The 17,743-nt window shown below is 48.3% G+C and overlaps 1 protein-coding gene across 1 annotated transcript in view; it reads right to left on the bottom strand.

The window, feature by feature from the left end:
• The window catches only part of PIK3R5 (phosphoinositide-3-kinase regulatory subunit 5), a 174,934-nt gene that overhangs the window by 25,955 nt on the left and 131,236 nt on the right, over window positions 1–17,743 (bottom strand). Inside the window, exons 11-15 of the mRNA XM_030206308.1 lie at window positions 9,944–10,094; window positions 8,445–8,570; window positions 4,451–4,579; window positions 3,737–3,830; window positions 2,413–2,489 (exon numbers count right to left, since the gene is read on the bottom strand). Of these exons, the coding sequence (XP_030062168.1) occupies window positions 2,413–2,489; window positions 3,737–3,830; window positions 4,451–4,579; window positions 8,445–8,570; window positions 9,944–10,094 (577 nt within the window). The remainder of the gene's footprint in view (window positions 1–2,412; window positions 2,490–3,736; window positions 3,831–4,450; window positions 4,580–8,444; window positions 8,571–9,943; window positions 10,095–17,743) is intronic.

Here is a 17,743-nt window from a genome sequence, read left to right as displayed (position 1 = left end):
AAAATTAATGGCTAAGGAAGGGAGGAGTGGCTTAATGGTTAGTGAGGTGGGCTTTGATCCTGGCAGCCTGGGTTCAATTCCCACTGCAGCTCCTTGTGAACACGGGCAAGTCACTTAACCATTCATGGCCTCAGGTTCACAAACTGAGCCCTCTAGGGACAGAGACAGTACCTGTTTATAATGTGAGACTGTTCTCTGCTTTGAACTTGATGGTTAAGTGGATTACAAATGCCAGAATTAAATAAAAATAAATTAAGGAGTCTCAAATCAGCTGGCAGCAGTTTAGATTTTAGCACCTGTCTGTTTGGGCCATAAGACTCGTCTTAGATAAGATGGGGAACCCTAAAGGGTTCTGGGGGACCTTAGGGCTGGTTTTTACCAGATGTGGTCAGGGTCTCCAATGTGTTGGGAGAATTCTGCATATACCCAAATTTGAGCGTGCAGCGGAATTATGAACATACCCAAACTGTATTCCTTGGTTGTGTATTTCTTTGAGCACCCAAATTTAGCTGTCCTGTGGATTTAGTAGGCTAAATTTAGCTGCATAGGCTGAGGAATTTTCAAAAAAGGTTTAAATAGCTAATTCATGAGTTTAGCTGGCTAAATTCTTTGAAAATTCCCTCCAGAGTGCAGAAGGTCCATTTGCCAGTGATGTGAACACTTCCAACAATAACATACAAATCCTTTCTGTAGTTTCCATAGAATGTAAACATTTAGGGCCAGATGCATCAACCAAATGTAAATACATCTAAAACGTAAAAGTCCCTAACGAATTTGAAAAAACGAAGAATGCACCAAAAAAACAAGTCACACATGTTCAGTGCGGTATTGTAAAGTACAATGCATTAAACTGGTGTAATCCCCGTCGGTAATCGGCCCCTAAAGCATGCGCAGAGCAGCCAAGCGTTATGCTGGCTGCTCTGCGCATGCCACAAATGTCATAACAATAACAAAAAAAAACAAAAACAAAACACACACGTGTGTTTCGGGAGGGGGCAAAGGCGCTCATCAGGAGCGTCCTGTATGGACGGCCTTGCCCCCTCCCCCGCTCGAGGCCACAGCTGCTCCCCGCTCCCCCCTGCAGCATAGAAATCCAAAGTTTAGCAGCTCCGGCCCTCCTCCCTTCCTCTCTTCCTTTCTTTCGCCCACAGCTTCGCCTCCCGCCATCCTGCGCCGCCCCCCCTGAGGTCGTCGCCGCTGCTCCCTCGGGCCCCCCCTCCGCCTTACCGGGCCCACGCAGCGCCTCTCACCTTTGTGTGAAGGCGCTGCACGGGCAAGAAGAACATCTGATCACCACGAGTCTTCAGGATGTCTCTCCTTCCTTGACCTGGGCCCGCCCCCGTCTGACGTAAGTAACCTATGTAGGTTACTTACGTCAGACGGGGGCGGGCCCAGGTCAGGGAAGGAGAGACGTCCTGAAGACTCACGGCGATCAGATGTTCTTCTTGCCCGTGCAGCGCCTTCACACAGGGGTGAGAGGTGCTGCGCGGGCCTGGTAAGGCGGGAGGGGCCCGGTGGAGGGGGGAGCGGTGGCGACGACCTCAGTGGGGGCGGTGAGGGTGGGGCACGGGGGCGGAGGATGGCGGGAGGTGGAGCTGTGGGAGAAAGAAAGGATGAGAGGAAGGGAGGGGGGCCGGGGCTGCTAAAGTTTGGATTTTTATGCTGCAGGGGGAAGCGGGGAGCAGCGGCAACCTCGGGTGGGGGGGGACACGGGGGCGGAGGATGGCGGGAGGTGGAGCTGTGGGAGAAAGGAGGGAGGGAGGGGGGCCGGGGCTGATACAGTTTTAAGTTTTGTGCTTTTTAATGCAGGGGGAGCGGAGAGCAGCGGCAACCTCGGGCGGGGGAGGGGGCAAGGACGCTCATAAAGGACGCTCCTGACGAGCATTTTTGCCCCCTCTCTCCCAATTTTTTTTTTACATTACAGTTTGGAAGCCGGGCAACCCTAACGAGGGGTACAGATCTCTCGTTAGCTTTCCGGTGGTTTTCCTGCGTTAGGGCAAGCGGTAAACTTTGATGCATCTCATTCCAATAAGGTTTCTAAACAATTTGCTCATCTGCATTCCATTTTCGTTAGCTGCTGTCGTCTTCGGAAAAAGGCCTTTAATGCATGTCACGGTTTAAAACTTGTTCGTTAAAGGGTTGTAAAAGGGTCGTTAAAGTTTAGTGCATCTGGCCCTTAGACATCCTGATTAGGACAGAATGTATAAAGGGTTTTTATGCTATTTAATCAGATTTCTAACTGCCTTTCTAGCAGAGCATCCAAGGAGGTAATCAAAGGTATAACAGATTTACAGATTAAAACATTTTTGCTTAGAGGAAACACTGGCTCAGTGGGCGTGTGGGAGATTTGGCAGGTCTGTAAATCAGGGACCAGTCTTTAGTTCTGTCTCTTGCATTCATATGCCACTTTACCTTGCTGTAGACAATTTGTAGTGTTAATGGTATTGCTTCCCTGTCTCCTTCAATACCCAGCCTCTTACTGCCAGGACCTAGACAACGCAAACATGGATTATAGTTACACACCAACATTCTCTTTTCAAGATAAGTCAAATAACCTCTTTGCACGTTCCTGGCTGTTGCAAGTGCACAAAGCTTTTTTTGGGCTTATTTAAAACCAGCAACATTATAATAATGGGTAGGTGGGAAAATGTGGGGTATAAATGTAACAAATAAAAAAATTACCCCAACATTGACTGGATAAATGTTACATCAGGGAGCACTAGGGAGGAAAAATTCCTAAATGTAATAAATGGCTGCTTCTTGGAGCAATTGGTCCAAGAACCAACAAGAGGGGGAGCCTTCACCCTGTCTGTCTGTCTCTCTCTCGCTCATATCCTCCCCCCACAGCCTTCGCCCAGTCTCCCTCTCTTTCATGCCTCCCCCTACAGCGTTCACTTAATTTGTCTTTCTCTCTCTCTCTCTCTCATACCCCCATGTCCTTCACTCACTCTATCTCACTCATACCCTCTCTCTCCACAAAGCCTTCACTCAGTCCGTCTCTCTTGTGCTCCTCTGCATCCTTCCCCGTCTCTCTTTTTTTTTTTTGTTACATTTGTACCCCGCGCTTTCCCACTCATGGCAGGCTCAATGCGGCTTACATGGGGCAATGGAGGGTTAAGTGACTTGCCCAGAGTCACAAGGAGCTGCCTGTGCCGGGAATCGAACTCAGTTCCTCAGTTCCCCAGGACCAAAGTCCACCACCCTAACCACTAGGCCACTCCTCCACTCTTGTGCCCCTCTCTAGTCTTCCTCCAGTCTCTCTCTTGCTTCTTCCCAGCCTCCCCCCAGTCTCTCTCGTGCCCCTCTGCAGCCTTCCCCCAGTTTCTCTCATGCTCTTCTGCAGCCTTCCCCGAGTCTCTCTTGTGCCCCTTGTTACCTCAAACTGCTTCTCTTGGCCCTGCCCAGCGATCAGGCTCTGCATATACTTGAGCTGCGTGGTGCAGGAAGTTGGGGAAGTCTTGCGGTTTCAAGTCTTGCGAGACTTCCCGAACCCCATGCACCGTGCAGCTCAAGTATATGCAGAGCCCGATTGCTCTGCAGGGCCGAGAGAAGCAGTTTCAGGCAGCGCTGCGGAAGGAATAAAAAAACATCATGGGTATGAAATTCCAGGCACCAGGATGAAATTTCTAGGCACTATTGAGACCTGGTGCCCAGGATTTGTCGAACCCTGGTCTAGCTTATTTTAAAATTCAGCCCTGGCCTTAGTATGTTACTAGGATTACTGTGGAATGCCTACCAGAGGCCTTGATAGCTCGAGTGGCAGCAGAGTGGCCCAGTTCCAACGAATGGATGAACACCTCGGTCTTGCTCTGGCCCCCATCAAACGTTAACTGTGGGAGAAATCACAGCAAAAAATTAACTCTACTGATATCCATATTTATTTATTAAACATATATAGGGTTACCATCAGGCTCATTTTCAAAAGAGAATTAGGAACCCCTTCTACTAAAGCATTTACTAAAGCATAGAAAGATTTGCACTTACTGTGCTTTTCAGCAAAAGTTGATGTGGGATAAGTAGAAAGATTGTGCAGTAATTACTGAGGGCGTGTCCAGCACGCCCTCAGCAGTTACCAGACCAAAATGTTCCTTAGCATGTGTTGACTGTAAATAGCGTGGACACATTTACCATCTCCTTTTGCAGTAACTACCATGTGCTAACTACAGTATGCAGTTCACGCCTATTCCCTGCCCAAAATCTGCATGGTTCCCACCCCCTAACATTGCATGTACTTAATGCACAAATTAGCATGTGCTGTCATGCCACTAGGGTGACAGTTGCTATGCTCGTGCATTAACAGTTACAGCACGCTAATTTGCCTGTTAGCTGCTTACTGCACTTAGGTAAAAGGGCCCCTTAGTTCATACACAGTCATGCAGAGTCAGCGCACCCCTTTGCCGGACCTCAGTTGGGCTGTAAGCGAAAATGTAAACATCCATCCAGTCCGTACCTCGGCTTGGTAGAGCTGTAAGAGCACCGGCCGTGTAGCAAACCTGCAGTAGTAGAGTATCATGTCGGCTAAGATTGGGAGCTGCTTCTTGGGCCCTTCTGAAGACTCATTCTCAGGCTTGGAGGATTGCTGTCAAATAAACGTCGCAAGCATGAGTAACAGGCATGAACAATAAAGAGGGTTTGATACAGAGTAGGGGCAGTTTCATACGTGGCACAAAGACAAGGGCAGACTGACCATACAGGCAACGGGCAGTCTCCGAGGGCCCAGAAGCTCTGGGGGCCATAGGCGCCTACTCCGTGGGTGCTTGAGCACCCCCAATATTCCACCCACCGGAAGTAGTTCGTTCCCTCCAAGTTCCAGGGTCGTCGTCCCTCCCTTCCTCCCTTCCTTTGAGTTCCAGGCCCCCTCCCTCCCTCCGTCCGAATTTTAAAAGTGATCTCTTGACTTGTCTTGTCTTACCTCGTTGGGGACGGGTTGCGGCGGCCGGCAGCAGCGATGATGAAATGCATGCAGGCTCGGCCCTTCTCCCTCTCTGTCTCTCAGCTCTGGTCCCGCCCTTGTGGAAATAGAAAATGAGGGCGGGACCACAGCTGAGAGTCAGAGAGGGAGAAGGGCCGAGCCTGCACGCATTTCATCACCGCTGCTGCCGGCCACCATAACCCGTCCCTGACAAGCAAAGTCAAGACAAGTCAAGAGATCACTTTTAAAATTCGGATGGAGGGAGGGAGGGAGGGAGGGAGGGGGCCTGGAACTCGAAGGAAGGGAGGGATGACGACCCTGGAACTGGGAGGGAGGGAGAGGGGACCCTGTGGAACTGGGAGGGGACCCTGGAACTCAGAGGGAGGGGACCCTGGAACTCGGAGGGAGGGATGGGACCCTGGAACTCAGAGGGAGGGAACCCTGGAACTCAGAGGGAGGGAACCCTGGAACTCAAAGGGAGGGAGGGACCCTGGAACTCGGAGGGAGGGGGAGGGAAAGGAGAGAGAGGGGGGAGGGAGGAAGGGAGGGCCTGGAACTCGAAGGAAGGGAGGGAGGGGGCCTGGAACTCGGGAGGTGGAGGGGGGACGAGAGGGAGGGGGAGGAGAGGAAGGGGGGAATGCACCACCTGTAAAAAAAACCCAAACATTTCAGCATTCCCAATCATTTTGAAAAGTTGGCTCCTATGCTGGGGGCCCTGTGCCTCTCTCCCCCCCCCCCCCCCCCCCACACACACACTACAGCCTCCCGAGCCTCAGTGAGCCCTGCATGGACCTACTTTGAAGGGCACTAGTGGTCTAGTGGCCTCTTTGATGTCAGGAAAGAACCCCACTCTTTCCTGCCTTCTGCTGCTGCTCTGACTGACACCGCCGTGTTTTCAAAATGACTGTCGAGACTGCCACGGAAGTCTCAGCAGCCATTAAGAATAAGCAGCAGTGCCAAGGAGGAGGGCAGTGGCGCAGTGGCGCAGCCGCGAGGCAGGAGGCAGTGCCCCCAATGACCTTTACTGCCCGGGTGCCCCAACCACTGTCAATCCGCCTCTGGTGTAACTGTATAATGACAGATTATGGGGAGGAACCTCATTAGCTGACATCATGATGACCTGCGCATGAGCTATGATGTGAAATGATGACTATCACTATTCCAGATTCATGAGAGGCAACTCTATAATCTAGGTGCCCATGTGTACCTGTCCCTTGCACAAACAAATATCTAGAACACTAGCACTTTCGAGCATATGTATGCACATACCTGCTTAAGTACTAGTAGGGTAGTGTATATTTCTAAGCATTGTGTACACAGGGGTGATCTGAGGAAAGGGGGAGTAGGAGGAGTAGGCACGCAAGCCAAACCACCACAAGGGTGGAGGTACACAAATTCCTACGAAAAGTAGAATCTGAGGAAAGGGGGAGTAGGAGGAGTAGGCTCTTGAACAACACTAGTAGGCGACGTAGATTAGGAACAATCTCTTTATTTAAATATACACTCGACTCAACACAATCTTGTGATATATAAATATGCAAATATTAAGCTCAAAGAGAATGAAAGCAAGGCTTCTGCTACAATTGTAATCCACTGCCGATGCAGGAAAAAAGCTCAGCGTATTCAATTGCACTTCACAGAAGTGGATTACAATTGTAGCAGAAGCCTTGCTTTCATTCTCTTTGAGCTTAATATTCGTATATTTATATATCACAAGACTCCTGAAGAAGGCGTCTGTAGCGCCGAAACACGGCTGTGTTGAGTCGAGTGTATATTTAAATAAAGAGATTGTTCCTAATCTACGTCGCCTACTAGTGTTGTTCAAGAGCCTACTCCTCCTACTCCCCCTTTCCTCAGATTCTACTTTTCGTAGGAATTTGTGTACCTCCACCCTTGTGGTGGTTTGGCTTGCGTGCCGTACACAGGGGTGAAGCATGGGTGGGACAAATGCAGGGCTCCCACTTCGAGAATCTCCCACTTCGAGAATACTGTAAGTTACATGCATTCCTGTCTCTTTTAGGTGCCAGCAGTTACATCCGTTCTATGGCTGATGTAAATGCACAAGATTCATGATGTCAAAAGGTTGAAGCCAGTTTCCCCCAGCAGCCACCATATTGGTGTACCGAAAACAAACCCTCAAAAACTCCCCAACCCCCACAACTCCCCTCCTAGAATGCAAAACCAAGGAGGTTTAATAAACCAATATAAACCTCATAAGTTTGCTATTGTTTTTCAATAGCGTCTGCAAATGTTGTGGGCCACTCAATATGGTGGCAAGCTTCAGCCCACATAATGGGCCAGATAGGCTCATGGCGTCACCTGTCTTATTAAACCTCCTTGTAAATGCAGGCACCTGCTAGTATTCTGTAATGGAACCTAAGCACTTAAGTTCCATTATAAAATGGGCTCCCAGTCTTGTGGAATTTAAATGGAGGCAACCAGTGGTAGAATTGCCTCCTAAGTGCTCTTTTTCTTACTGAATGCATATAGCAATGAGGAGCGAGCATTAAAGAGGTAATTTTATAAATGGCGCCTATGGTATGAGCTATTTTATAGAGACAAGTAGATCCCTAATTGTCTTTATCAAATACTAGCATAAATGGCAGGCGTAGACATATATATCAGCCCAAGAACCGGTGCAAATGTATGTGCCAGTACTGGTCAAGTATGCATGTGTAGTATTTGACCATCAATGCATATACTAGCATGCTCTGCCCACCAGCAAAACAATTAATGGTAGTATGAATTAATGCCCCGTGACCTTATTTATTTATTGCATTTGTATCCCACATTTTCCCACCTCTTTGCAGGCTCAGTGTGGCTTACAATACATCATGGATAGTGGAAATAAGAAGAGAACATACATTTGGTATTACAGAAGGATTTTGGGTAAAGCATGATACCATGATAGTGGTATAACAGATTACATTAAAAGACAATTCTTTGTGGTATATCTTGTCAAAGAGATGGGTCTTTATGAGACTTTCCCTTGACAATCATTGTGAACTGTGTATCAGGTAAATACTATTGGAAGTATTGGAAAGGCCTCCAAAATCTTGATAGTTCTTGGGGACAGGGTCAAATAATCATCCTGATAAAAGACTTTTACTTATAAACATTCAGGAAAATAGGCAAATTTCAAAAGTACCTACCAGTGAAAAGTACTTTAGACTCAGAGGGTTCTATTTGAAACCAGCTAAAGCTGCTAAATTGGGAATAGAAGACCTTAGTCTCGTGGAGGGTAATTTTACACAGGGATGCAAAATTTAGGAAGTAAAGTACACACTTTGTCAGTATTTGTAGTTATTTATGTGTGGATGTGGCCACATACATGCATTAATGACTTCTTCTAAAATACCATCCGGTGAAGAGTACATGCGTTGCTGCCTATTTTGCTGGTGAATATACAAAACACAAATAGTAGAACTTCAAGCCAGAGTATGCAAAAGAGACGTTTCGTTGTGGCATGTTTCCACCAAATAACCAAGCCCATCCATCACTTCCACTCATCTCACTGGCCTCCTTCTCTTACCTGACATAGAACTGCTGTAGAGAGGTTCATCAACCCAAGAACGTTTCGTTCATACCATGGATCCAGCATCCCAATGTAATGGGAGATGTCATTGGTGCTTTCTTCTATGCTAGGTGCTCGGGTATCCTAAAATTACAGAAGAAATGCAGAAGCACTAGAATAATCTTGCAAAACCAAGTTCAATATTATAATACATCTGTTCAAAAATCTACTGTAGAATCATAAGCAGCAAAGGAAAAAATGAGGGAAGTTAAATTTAAGAATTCAGGGGTCCTTTTACTAAGCCACAGTAAAAAGTGGTCTGTGGTAGTGTAGGCACATGTTTTGGGTGAGCGCAGAGCCAGTTCTTACCTCGTCTGCATAAAAGGGCTTTTCTTAAAAATGGGACGAGAAAAGAGTATACAGTAAAACTGAAACCAGCTTGCGCCTAAAACCAGCCTAACCACTTAATGTCACCCATCGATCTAGCAGTCAGGGCTCACACGCGATGACTGGTTGGCGTGTGCCAATTGTAGATTACCGCTGGAAAAGCCGCGTAAAGGAGGAAATAAATAAATAAATCATCCAGGCATTACGGGCGCATGGCAAATCTAAAATTACCGCCAGGGGGCGCGGTAGCCTGGTGGTAGTCTCATTTTGGAGCATGCTACACACACGTAGAGCCTAACGCGCTTTTGTAAAAGGGCCCCTCAATTAACAAAGGGGTCCTTTTATTAAGCCGTGTTAGGCTCTACACGCGTGCAGTGTGCTCCAAAATGAGACTACTACTAGGCTACCGTGCCCCCCTGGCAGTAATTTCAGATTTGCCGGCCCATAACTTGTCCCATTAAAAAAAAAGCCCTTTTATGCAGACGAGGTAAGAACTGGCTCTGCGCTCACCCAAAACATGCGCCTACACTGGCTGTAATCGGCAGTTGGTGCACGTTGACCGGTCAATGTGCGTGTAGCTCATGAATCCTTACCGTTAGATCAATGGGTTGCGTTAAGGGCTCAGGCTGGTTTTAGGCACACGCTGGTTTCAGGTTTACCGCATGCCCCTTTTCCCGTCCCATTAAATAAAGCCCTTTTTTGCAGACGTGGTAAAAACTGGCTTGGTGCACACCCAAAACACGAGCCTACACTACTGCACTGTGGCTTAGTAAAAGGACCCCTAAGTTTGACTGCAATTTCACATAACCCTATGTGCTTAAAATTGTAGCTCCTAAGCTTTCATTGAATGTGTCGACCTCCGTGGTATTTCAAGAGCTACTATGAGGTTTTCAGGATAAGCAAGTATGTAAATTGACTTAGTTCTAGTACAAACACATGCAGATTTATCAAGTGACACTTCATTAAGAATGGTCTAAAAACTATCCCGGTTAACAACTCTTGATGCCCGGAAGGGAATAAATAGAAAGATTGACTCCAGAGCAAGGAAAGGCAGTACTGCATATCCCAGAATGCTTTGGCTAGACTTTATCAAAAGAGGCGCTAGAGAGAATGGACTCTTTTGAACTTACCATTGGTATTGAATGTCTCGGTTGAGTGTCTCCTATTGGACAATGATGTGTCAGAGGTCCGGGTGAGGTGAGGCAGTTCCTCTTCACAGGGACATAGAAAAATTGCAATTTAAAGTACTTTGTCAGTAACGGACACTTACTTTCTTGTAACCTACAAATGGAGAGGAAATGTTTCATATGATAAGTAAATGGTGTGTCACATACTGTGAAAGCTGTGAGCTGTGAACAATGCACCCTAAACATCTGGTCTTCATAGACAGGTGGATATTTCATACAGTACATGTTCTAGGAATTTGGGACCCTATCCGGCTTCTTTTCGAAAGAGAAGAATGCCCATCTTTCGACACAAATCGGAAGATGGACGTCCTTTCTCACAGGGTCGTCCAAATCGGTATAATCAAAAGCCGATTTTGGACGTCCCCAACTACTTTCCGTCGCAGGGACGGCCAAAGTTCAAGGGGGCGTGTCAGAGACATAGCGAAGGCGGGACTTGGGCGTGCCTAACACTAGGACGTCCTAGACCCATAATCAAAAGAAATAACGACGTCCCTGACAAACACTTAGACGACTTTACCTGGTCGTGTTTTCCTTATGACCAAGGCACAAAAAGGTGCCCGAACTGACCAGATGACCACCGGAGAGAATCTGGGATGACCTCCCCTTACTCCCCCAGTGGTCACTAAACCCTTCCCACCCTCAAAAAACATCTTGAAAAATATGGATGCCAGCCTCAGATGTCATACTCAGGTCCATCACAGCAGTATGCAGGTCCCTGGAGCAGTTTTAGTGGGTGCAGTGCACTTCAGGCAGGCAGACCCAGGCCCATACCCCCCTACCTGTTACACTTGTGGAGGAAACAGCGAGCCCTCCAAAACCCACCAGAAACCCACTGTACCCACATCTAGGTGCCCCCTTTTACCCGTAAGGGCTATGGTAGTGGTGGAAACTGTACAAAGCAGATCGTTGATAAACCAAGATGTATTTTATTAGTATAGCAAGATTAAAATATGTATACAGAAACTCATATGCATATACATATCATAGCCCGACACAGGCCGTGTTTCGCCCTACTGGGCTGCTTCAGGGGCTATATAGTGGTATTCTACCATCAAACCAGAGATTTGCTGGAGAAAGCAGGTATACTACTACTACTACTTAACATTTCTAGAGCGCTACTAGGGTTACGCAGCGCTGTACAAATTAACAATTAAGGACGGTCTCTGCTCGGAAGAGCTTACAATCTAAAGGACGAAATGTCAAGTTGGGGTAGATAAGTTTTCTGAGAAGAGGTGTAGTGATTAGGAGCCGAAGGCGACATTGAAAAGGTGGGCTTTGAGCATTGATTTGAAGATGGGTAGGGAGGGGGCACGGCGTATGGGCTCAGGGAGTGTGTTCCAGGCATGGGGTGAGGCGAGATAGAAGGGACGGAGCCTGGAGTTGGAGGTGGTGGAGAAGGGTACTGAAAGGAGGGATTTGTCTATATTCTGAAAAAACGGCTCGTCTGGAAATGCAGGAACAAATGGTTATGGACCTGGCATTGCTGTGGTCCACAGCTCACGACTATCTTCTTTTCTTTTAGCCGGACAGCCTCCTCTACTGCGATCTCACAGAACGGGTTCATGGAATGCTTCACGCCATCAGTTACCACCCCTGTTTTGTCTGGCTTCACACGGATAGAAATAGGATGCTGGGCTGGCTGAATCTTGGTCTGATTCAGTATAGCTTTTCTTATTGGACATATTCTGAAAACCAAAGCAGACAAGAGAGAAAGCAAGCAAGCAGTAAAGCACTGATGGATCAAACGTGAGATCGCAGTAGAGGAGGCTGTCCGGCTAAAAGAAAAGAAGATAGTCAGTGAGATCATCGTCGTGAGCTGTGGACCACAGCAATGCCAGGTCCATAACCATTTGTTCCTGCATTTCCAGACGAGCCATTTTTTCAGAATATAGACTGTATACCTGCTTTCTCCAGCAAATCTCTGGTTTGATGGTAGAATACCACTATATAGCCCCTGAAGCAGCCCAGTAGGGCGAAACACGGCCTGTGTCGGGCTATGATATGTATATGCATATGAGTTTCTGTATACATATTTTAATCTTGCTATACTAATAAAATACATCTTGGTTTATCAACGATCTGCTTTGTACAGTTTCCACTTTGGAGTTTGCAGATCGTCTGCCCCTTTGTTTTCTATGGTAGTGGTGTACAGTTGTGGGTAGTGGCTTTTTGGGGGGGTTGGGGGGCTCAGCACACAACGTAAGGGAGCTATGTACCTGAGAGCAATTTATGAAGTCCACTGCAGTGGCCCCTAGGGTGCCCGGTTGCTGTTCTGGCATGTCAGGGGGACCAGTGCACTACAAATTATCGCCGAAAATCAGAAACGACCAAGTCTAGGGACGACCAAATTTAAGGATTTGGACGTCCCTGACCTTATTATCAAAACGAAAGATGGACGTCCATCTTGTTTCGAAAATACGGGTTTCCCCGCCCCTGGATCGGGACGTTCTGCGAGGACGTCCAAATCAAAATGAGGACGTCCCTTTCGATTATGCCCCTCCATGTATTCCACCAATTAGACTGCTTTCTCGTTAGAACAGAGATTGGAAACTGATTTCTCACAGTTTAGAAAACAAATTAAAAACCTGCAGCTCAATATTCAAGAGCATCTTTCTGGGTAGTGACCCCTGGTGTTATTAACCAGGGCAAGTCACTGATTCTCAGCAGCATTATCCAGATAATACCACTGAAAATCACTGCAGACCACCCCGGTAGAGGGAGAAATTATCCAGATAGTTGTGACAAACCATCCGGATGCCCACATGGACAATGCAGGACAGAAGAACTGCTGCCTCAGAACAGGTTAGAAATGCGTGCTCACTTTTACAGGGGTAATTTTACAAAGACAGATAGGTGTGTGTATGTCTTTCCTTTCTAGTTTCCTTCTTATAAAATTACCCTCCAAATTACTACCCTTTACTGTTCTACTCTTAATTATGCTCTGCTCTCCCCCATTTGGGAGCTCAATGGCACATGATTACAAGATCTCTAGAATGGTTCTACAGGCAAGAGAAGGCTGGAAAGTAAATGCAAGGACCAGTGGTATAGCCGGGGGTGAGGGGAGATTTGGGGGCCTGGGCTACCCTACTTTGGGCTCAGGTCCCCTCCAAACGTGGAGCTCCCGTTAAATGGTTGTCAGAGATGCTGAAGCTCTGCAAGCCAAAGAAATTCATTGCCAAGCTGCTCTCCTCTTCCTCATGCTGCTGACGTCACAGGCAGGGGCGTATCTGCGTGGGGCCACAGGGGCCTGGGCCCCCGCAGATTTCGCCCTGGCCCCCCTCCCCGCCGTCAACCCTCCCCCGCTGCTTACTTTTGCTGGCGCCGAGGTCCGACTCGCAATCGCCGTTTTTCGTCTTCCTCCGTGGCCATGCTTCCAGGAAGTAACGCTGCAGTGCTGATTCGTTGAATCCAGTTCGGCGTCTGACGTCAGACGTCGAACTGGATTCAACGAATCAGCACTGCAGCGTTACTTCCTGGAAGCATGGCCACGGAGGAAGACGAAAAACGGCGATTGCGGGTCGGACCTCGGCGCCAGCAAAAGTAAGCAGCGGGGGAGGGTTGACGGCGGGGAGGGGATGGAGAGAGGCGGCGGCGGGGGGGGGGGGGAGGGAGGCAAAAATGTGCCCCCCCTCTCTGGCTCTGGCCCCCCCTACCGCCGGATTCCAGATACGCCCCTGGTCACAGGAGAGTTCTTTATTAACTTTTAAGCGGGGCATAAGTCCGAAGTATATGTGATTGAAAATTGTTTTGATTTATAAGTGTTGGGAATTTTGGGGATATAAAAGTTTTTGATATACAAGTGTTGATAGAGTGGGAACCAATATCGTGGACTGGTTACATTGTGAAGGTTCCAACACTTTATATTACTTTAATTGGCCAGTTGATGTGTGAGTACAGAAGAAGTCGGCATGCCTCCAGCCGCTGACGTGGGATCTCCTTGTGCATGCTCAGTTCACGCAAGAATTCAGCATGCTCAGGGAATCCTGGCATTGGCGGCCGACAGCACGCTTTATGTACTGCAGCAGCGCAAGGATGAGGTTTGGCTGGTGGGGCTTTGGCATCCCTGCCAGAGAAGGTATTATTTTTGGTGCGTTGGTGGGGGGGAGAAGGAGGGGGGAATGCGTTGCCTCCGCCTCTGCTCCCCCTACCCAAATTGGAGGGCAAACCTGACACAAACTGGTCTCCTCCTGCTCACTGACTCTGGTACTCAGGACCTCAAGGCTGTTTGTCTTGTGAATGAGACCATTTAATCACATAGGTGGCCACATGAAAATGATTTTATAAAATTGCTTCACTTCTATTTATGAGAAAAATGCTTAGGGGACAATATTCAGAAACACTAATCCCTATAGCAGTATGTGCTATCCAGACAGTACTGCAGAACATTGTTACTAACTGCCCAGCACTATCTGGATAACGCATGGGGCAGAGCATGAGTGGAGCCAGCAGTTAGACGGTTAGCAGCAGAAAAACCACTGTCCGAAATTTATCCAGTTAAATATCTGGATCGTGGTTTGAGTATTGCCACCATCCAGCTAGCACAGCTGCTCATCGCTCTATCTAGATATCCAGTGCTGGCTGCAGTCTGGCGCAGAATATTGGTCCATTAGTAAATAGGCCCTGAGTTTGTACCTGAGGCAATGGAAAATAAGGTGTCTTTATAAAATAACTAGTAAAAAAGGCCCGTTTCTGACACAAATGAAACGGGCACTAGCAAGGTTTCTTTGGCTCCCCTGCAGCCACCCATGTCCAGCGACCCTCCTCTCCCCCTGCAGTCATCCATGTCCAGCGACCCTCCTCTCCCCCTGCGCCCACTGCAGCCACCCATGTCCAGCGACCCTCCTCTCTCCCCTGCCCCCCTCTAGCCACCCATGTCCAGCGACCCCCTGCAGCCACCCATGTCCAGCGACCCTCCTCTCTCCCCTGACCCCTCCAGCCACCCATGTCCAGCGACCCTCCTCTCTCCCCTGACCCCCCTGCAGCCACCCATGTCCAGCGACCCTCCTCTCTCGCCTGCCCCCCCCTCCAGCCACCCATGTCCAGCGACCCTCCTCTGGACATGGTTCAGCTGTGAGGCATGTTTTTTTTCCCCTGGGTTCTGAAGTTGACATCATAATGGCTACGGTGATGTCAGCCTGATCTACGGAGCCTAGCAGACCAACTCGGAATGAGCCACAGTCCCAGGCAAGTCAGAACATTGGAGGTGAGAATTATTATATAGGATGCTTAAACAGGCATCTACTTGCTCTCTTTAGCAAGGTACCCCTTTATAAAATTACCTTCAAAATGGAAGGAGCCTTTTAGTAAATAGGTCCCTTAGACTGTATGCTCTCTGAGCACAGGAAAATACCTACTTTACCTGACTGTAACTAACCTTGAACTACTACTGAACAAGGCAAGAGCTAAATCCAAAGAAATAAACTCCAGAAGGCACAATGTAAGTGCTGAGGCAAGTACTAGCAGTCAACCTGACAGATTTCGATTCCAACCATCATACCCTAGCTTAGGAGGAAGATACATTCCTGTCATAATACGCACAACATTAATACATTAGGATCGATATTCAAACCCCTCTGTTTGCTAAGGGAGCAATGCCAACACAGCCCATTTAAAGTGAATGGGCTGTGTCAGCATTAGCGCACAGCAGCCGCTTGCGCGGCTTAGTAAACATGGTGGAAAGTGATTTAACCAGCCAGTAATGTCTCCTGGATGGCTAATTTGCTTGTTCGAGGCTAACCGATCATATTTAGTGGCACTTAACTGGTTAATGCCACCAGGGCCGCCAAGAGGGGGGGCAGGGGGGACAAAATTCCCCGGGCCTCCAAGGGGGGCCCAGCGCTGCAGTCCCCTCCACCCACCCCCCTCCGTCCACCACCGGGCCGGGCCTCCCTGAATTAAAATCATAGCGCCTCACCTCGACCTCGTTCCGTGTGAAAGAAGCACAGCAGTGGCAATCTGCAGATCGCCTCCCTTCGGGCCTTCCCTCCCTGTGTCCCGCCCTCGTTTGACGTAACTTGCGCGAGGGTGGGACACAGGGAGGGAAGGCCCGAAAGGAGGCGATCTGCAGATTGCTGCTGCTGCGCTTCTTTCACACGGAGCGAGGTCGAGGTGAGGCGCTATGATTTTAATTCAGGGGGGCCCGGCCCAGTGGTGGACAGAGGGGGGCGGCGACAATGACGACCTCGGGGGGGGGGGGGGGGGGGGCGGTGGCGGCGGCAGCCTTGCCCCAGGCCCGGTCCAGTCTCTCGGCGGCCCTGAATGCCACTGAAAATATCCGGTTAGCGCCCAACTCAAAACCGGCTATTTTGGGGGCTTTACAGGGGCAGAGTCAGCACTTGGCCGAAATGAAGCACTTAGGGGTCCTTTTACTAAGGTGCACTGAACAATGGCCTGCGGTAGTGTAGGCGCGTGTTTTGGGAGCGCACAGATCCATTTTTCAGCACGACTGCAAAAAATATCGTTTTAAAATTTTTTGCTGAAAATGGATGTGCAGCAAAATCAAAATTGGCATGTGTCCATTTTGGGTCCGAGACCTTACTGCCAGCCATTGACCCGGCAGTAAAGTCTCACACGGTAACCGGGCAGTAATGACTTACACGCGTCAAATGCCACTTGGCGCGCATCCGATATGTGCATCTAAAAATAAAAATTATTTTTCGGACGCACGCCAAAAATGAAATTACTGCAAGAGCCACACAGTAGTCAGGCGGTAACTCCATTTTGGCGCGCGTTGGCCGTGCATAGATGCTTAAGCGACTTAGTAAAAGGGCCCCTTAACTGGCCAAGGTAACCCCATAAATACGATGTATAAAAGTCAATCCTATCTTTATGCAGTGCCCCATAGCTGGTTAAGTGCTGAATGTCTGTGTAGAAAGCTGGCAACCATCAGCAGAACACTGAGCACTGCTGGCTGAATATCGACCCCATTACTCCGAGAATACAAAACTTTCATAACAGAGTATATGGTGAAGTGATAGAAACACAGCAATAACTGGAAACAACCTTCAAAAGCACAACTTAAAATGTTTGCCAACTCAGTGGATCAGATCCTTTCCATTTCACTCATGATTTTACAGGCCTCTATCAAATCTCCCCTCAGCCATGTCTTCTCCAAGCTGAAGAGCCTTAACCTCTTTAGCCTTTCCTCATAGGGGAGTCATTCCATCCTATTATCATTTTGATTGCCCTTCTCTGTACCATTTCTAACTTCACTTCCACAGTCGTTCTAGAACTGGTCACCTAAATGTAGCCTCTATTTGCATGTCTACATTTATAGAAAACTGTCATGGATGTGGATAAGTGTATACTTACATGCATAAATGGCATCCTTGCATTCAGCGCTATTCCTTAATGTAGGTGTGCAACTTGTTTAATGTGTAAATACAAAAGGGGAGGGGCATTCATAGGGGAGGAGCATGGATAGGCCATAGAAATGTGTCATAGTTACAAGGGCAGCTTACAGAATACTACAGAATACCTTCTCCGGAGTAGCCCCCACACTCTGGAATGCATTGCCTGAAAGGCTCCGCTTAGCACAAGACTACCTCTACTTCAGGAAGCAGGTGAAAGCTTGGCTCTTCAACCAAGCCTTTACCGGAAGAAGTAACTAACTTGTTAGTCTCACTCACACACACAAGGATTGACTCGGGCTGCACATACTGCAGTGGGACATGTTTATCCACTCCTAGCCTAGCTGAGATAATACTTAACCATCTCTCTGACCTCACGTGCAACTCTCTTCAA

Source organism: Microcaecilia unicolor, chromosome 6 (assembly GCF_901765095.1).
Source record: "Microcaecilia unicolor chromosome 6, aMicUni1.1, whole genome shotgun sequence".
Lineage (NCBI taxonomy): Eukaryota > Metazoa > Chordata > Amphibia > Gymnophiona > Siphonopidae > Microcaecilia > Microcaecilia unicolor.
This window is presented reverse-complemented; position numbering and strand designations above follow the sequence as displayed.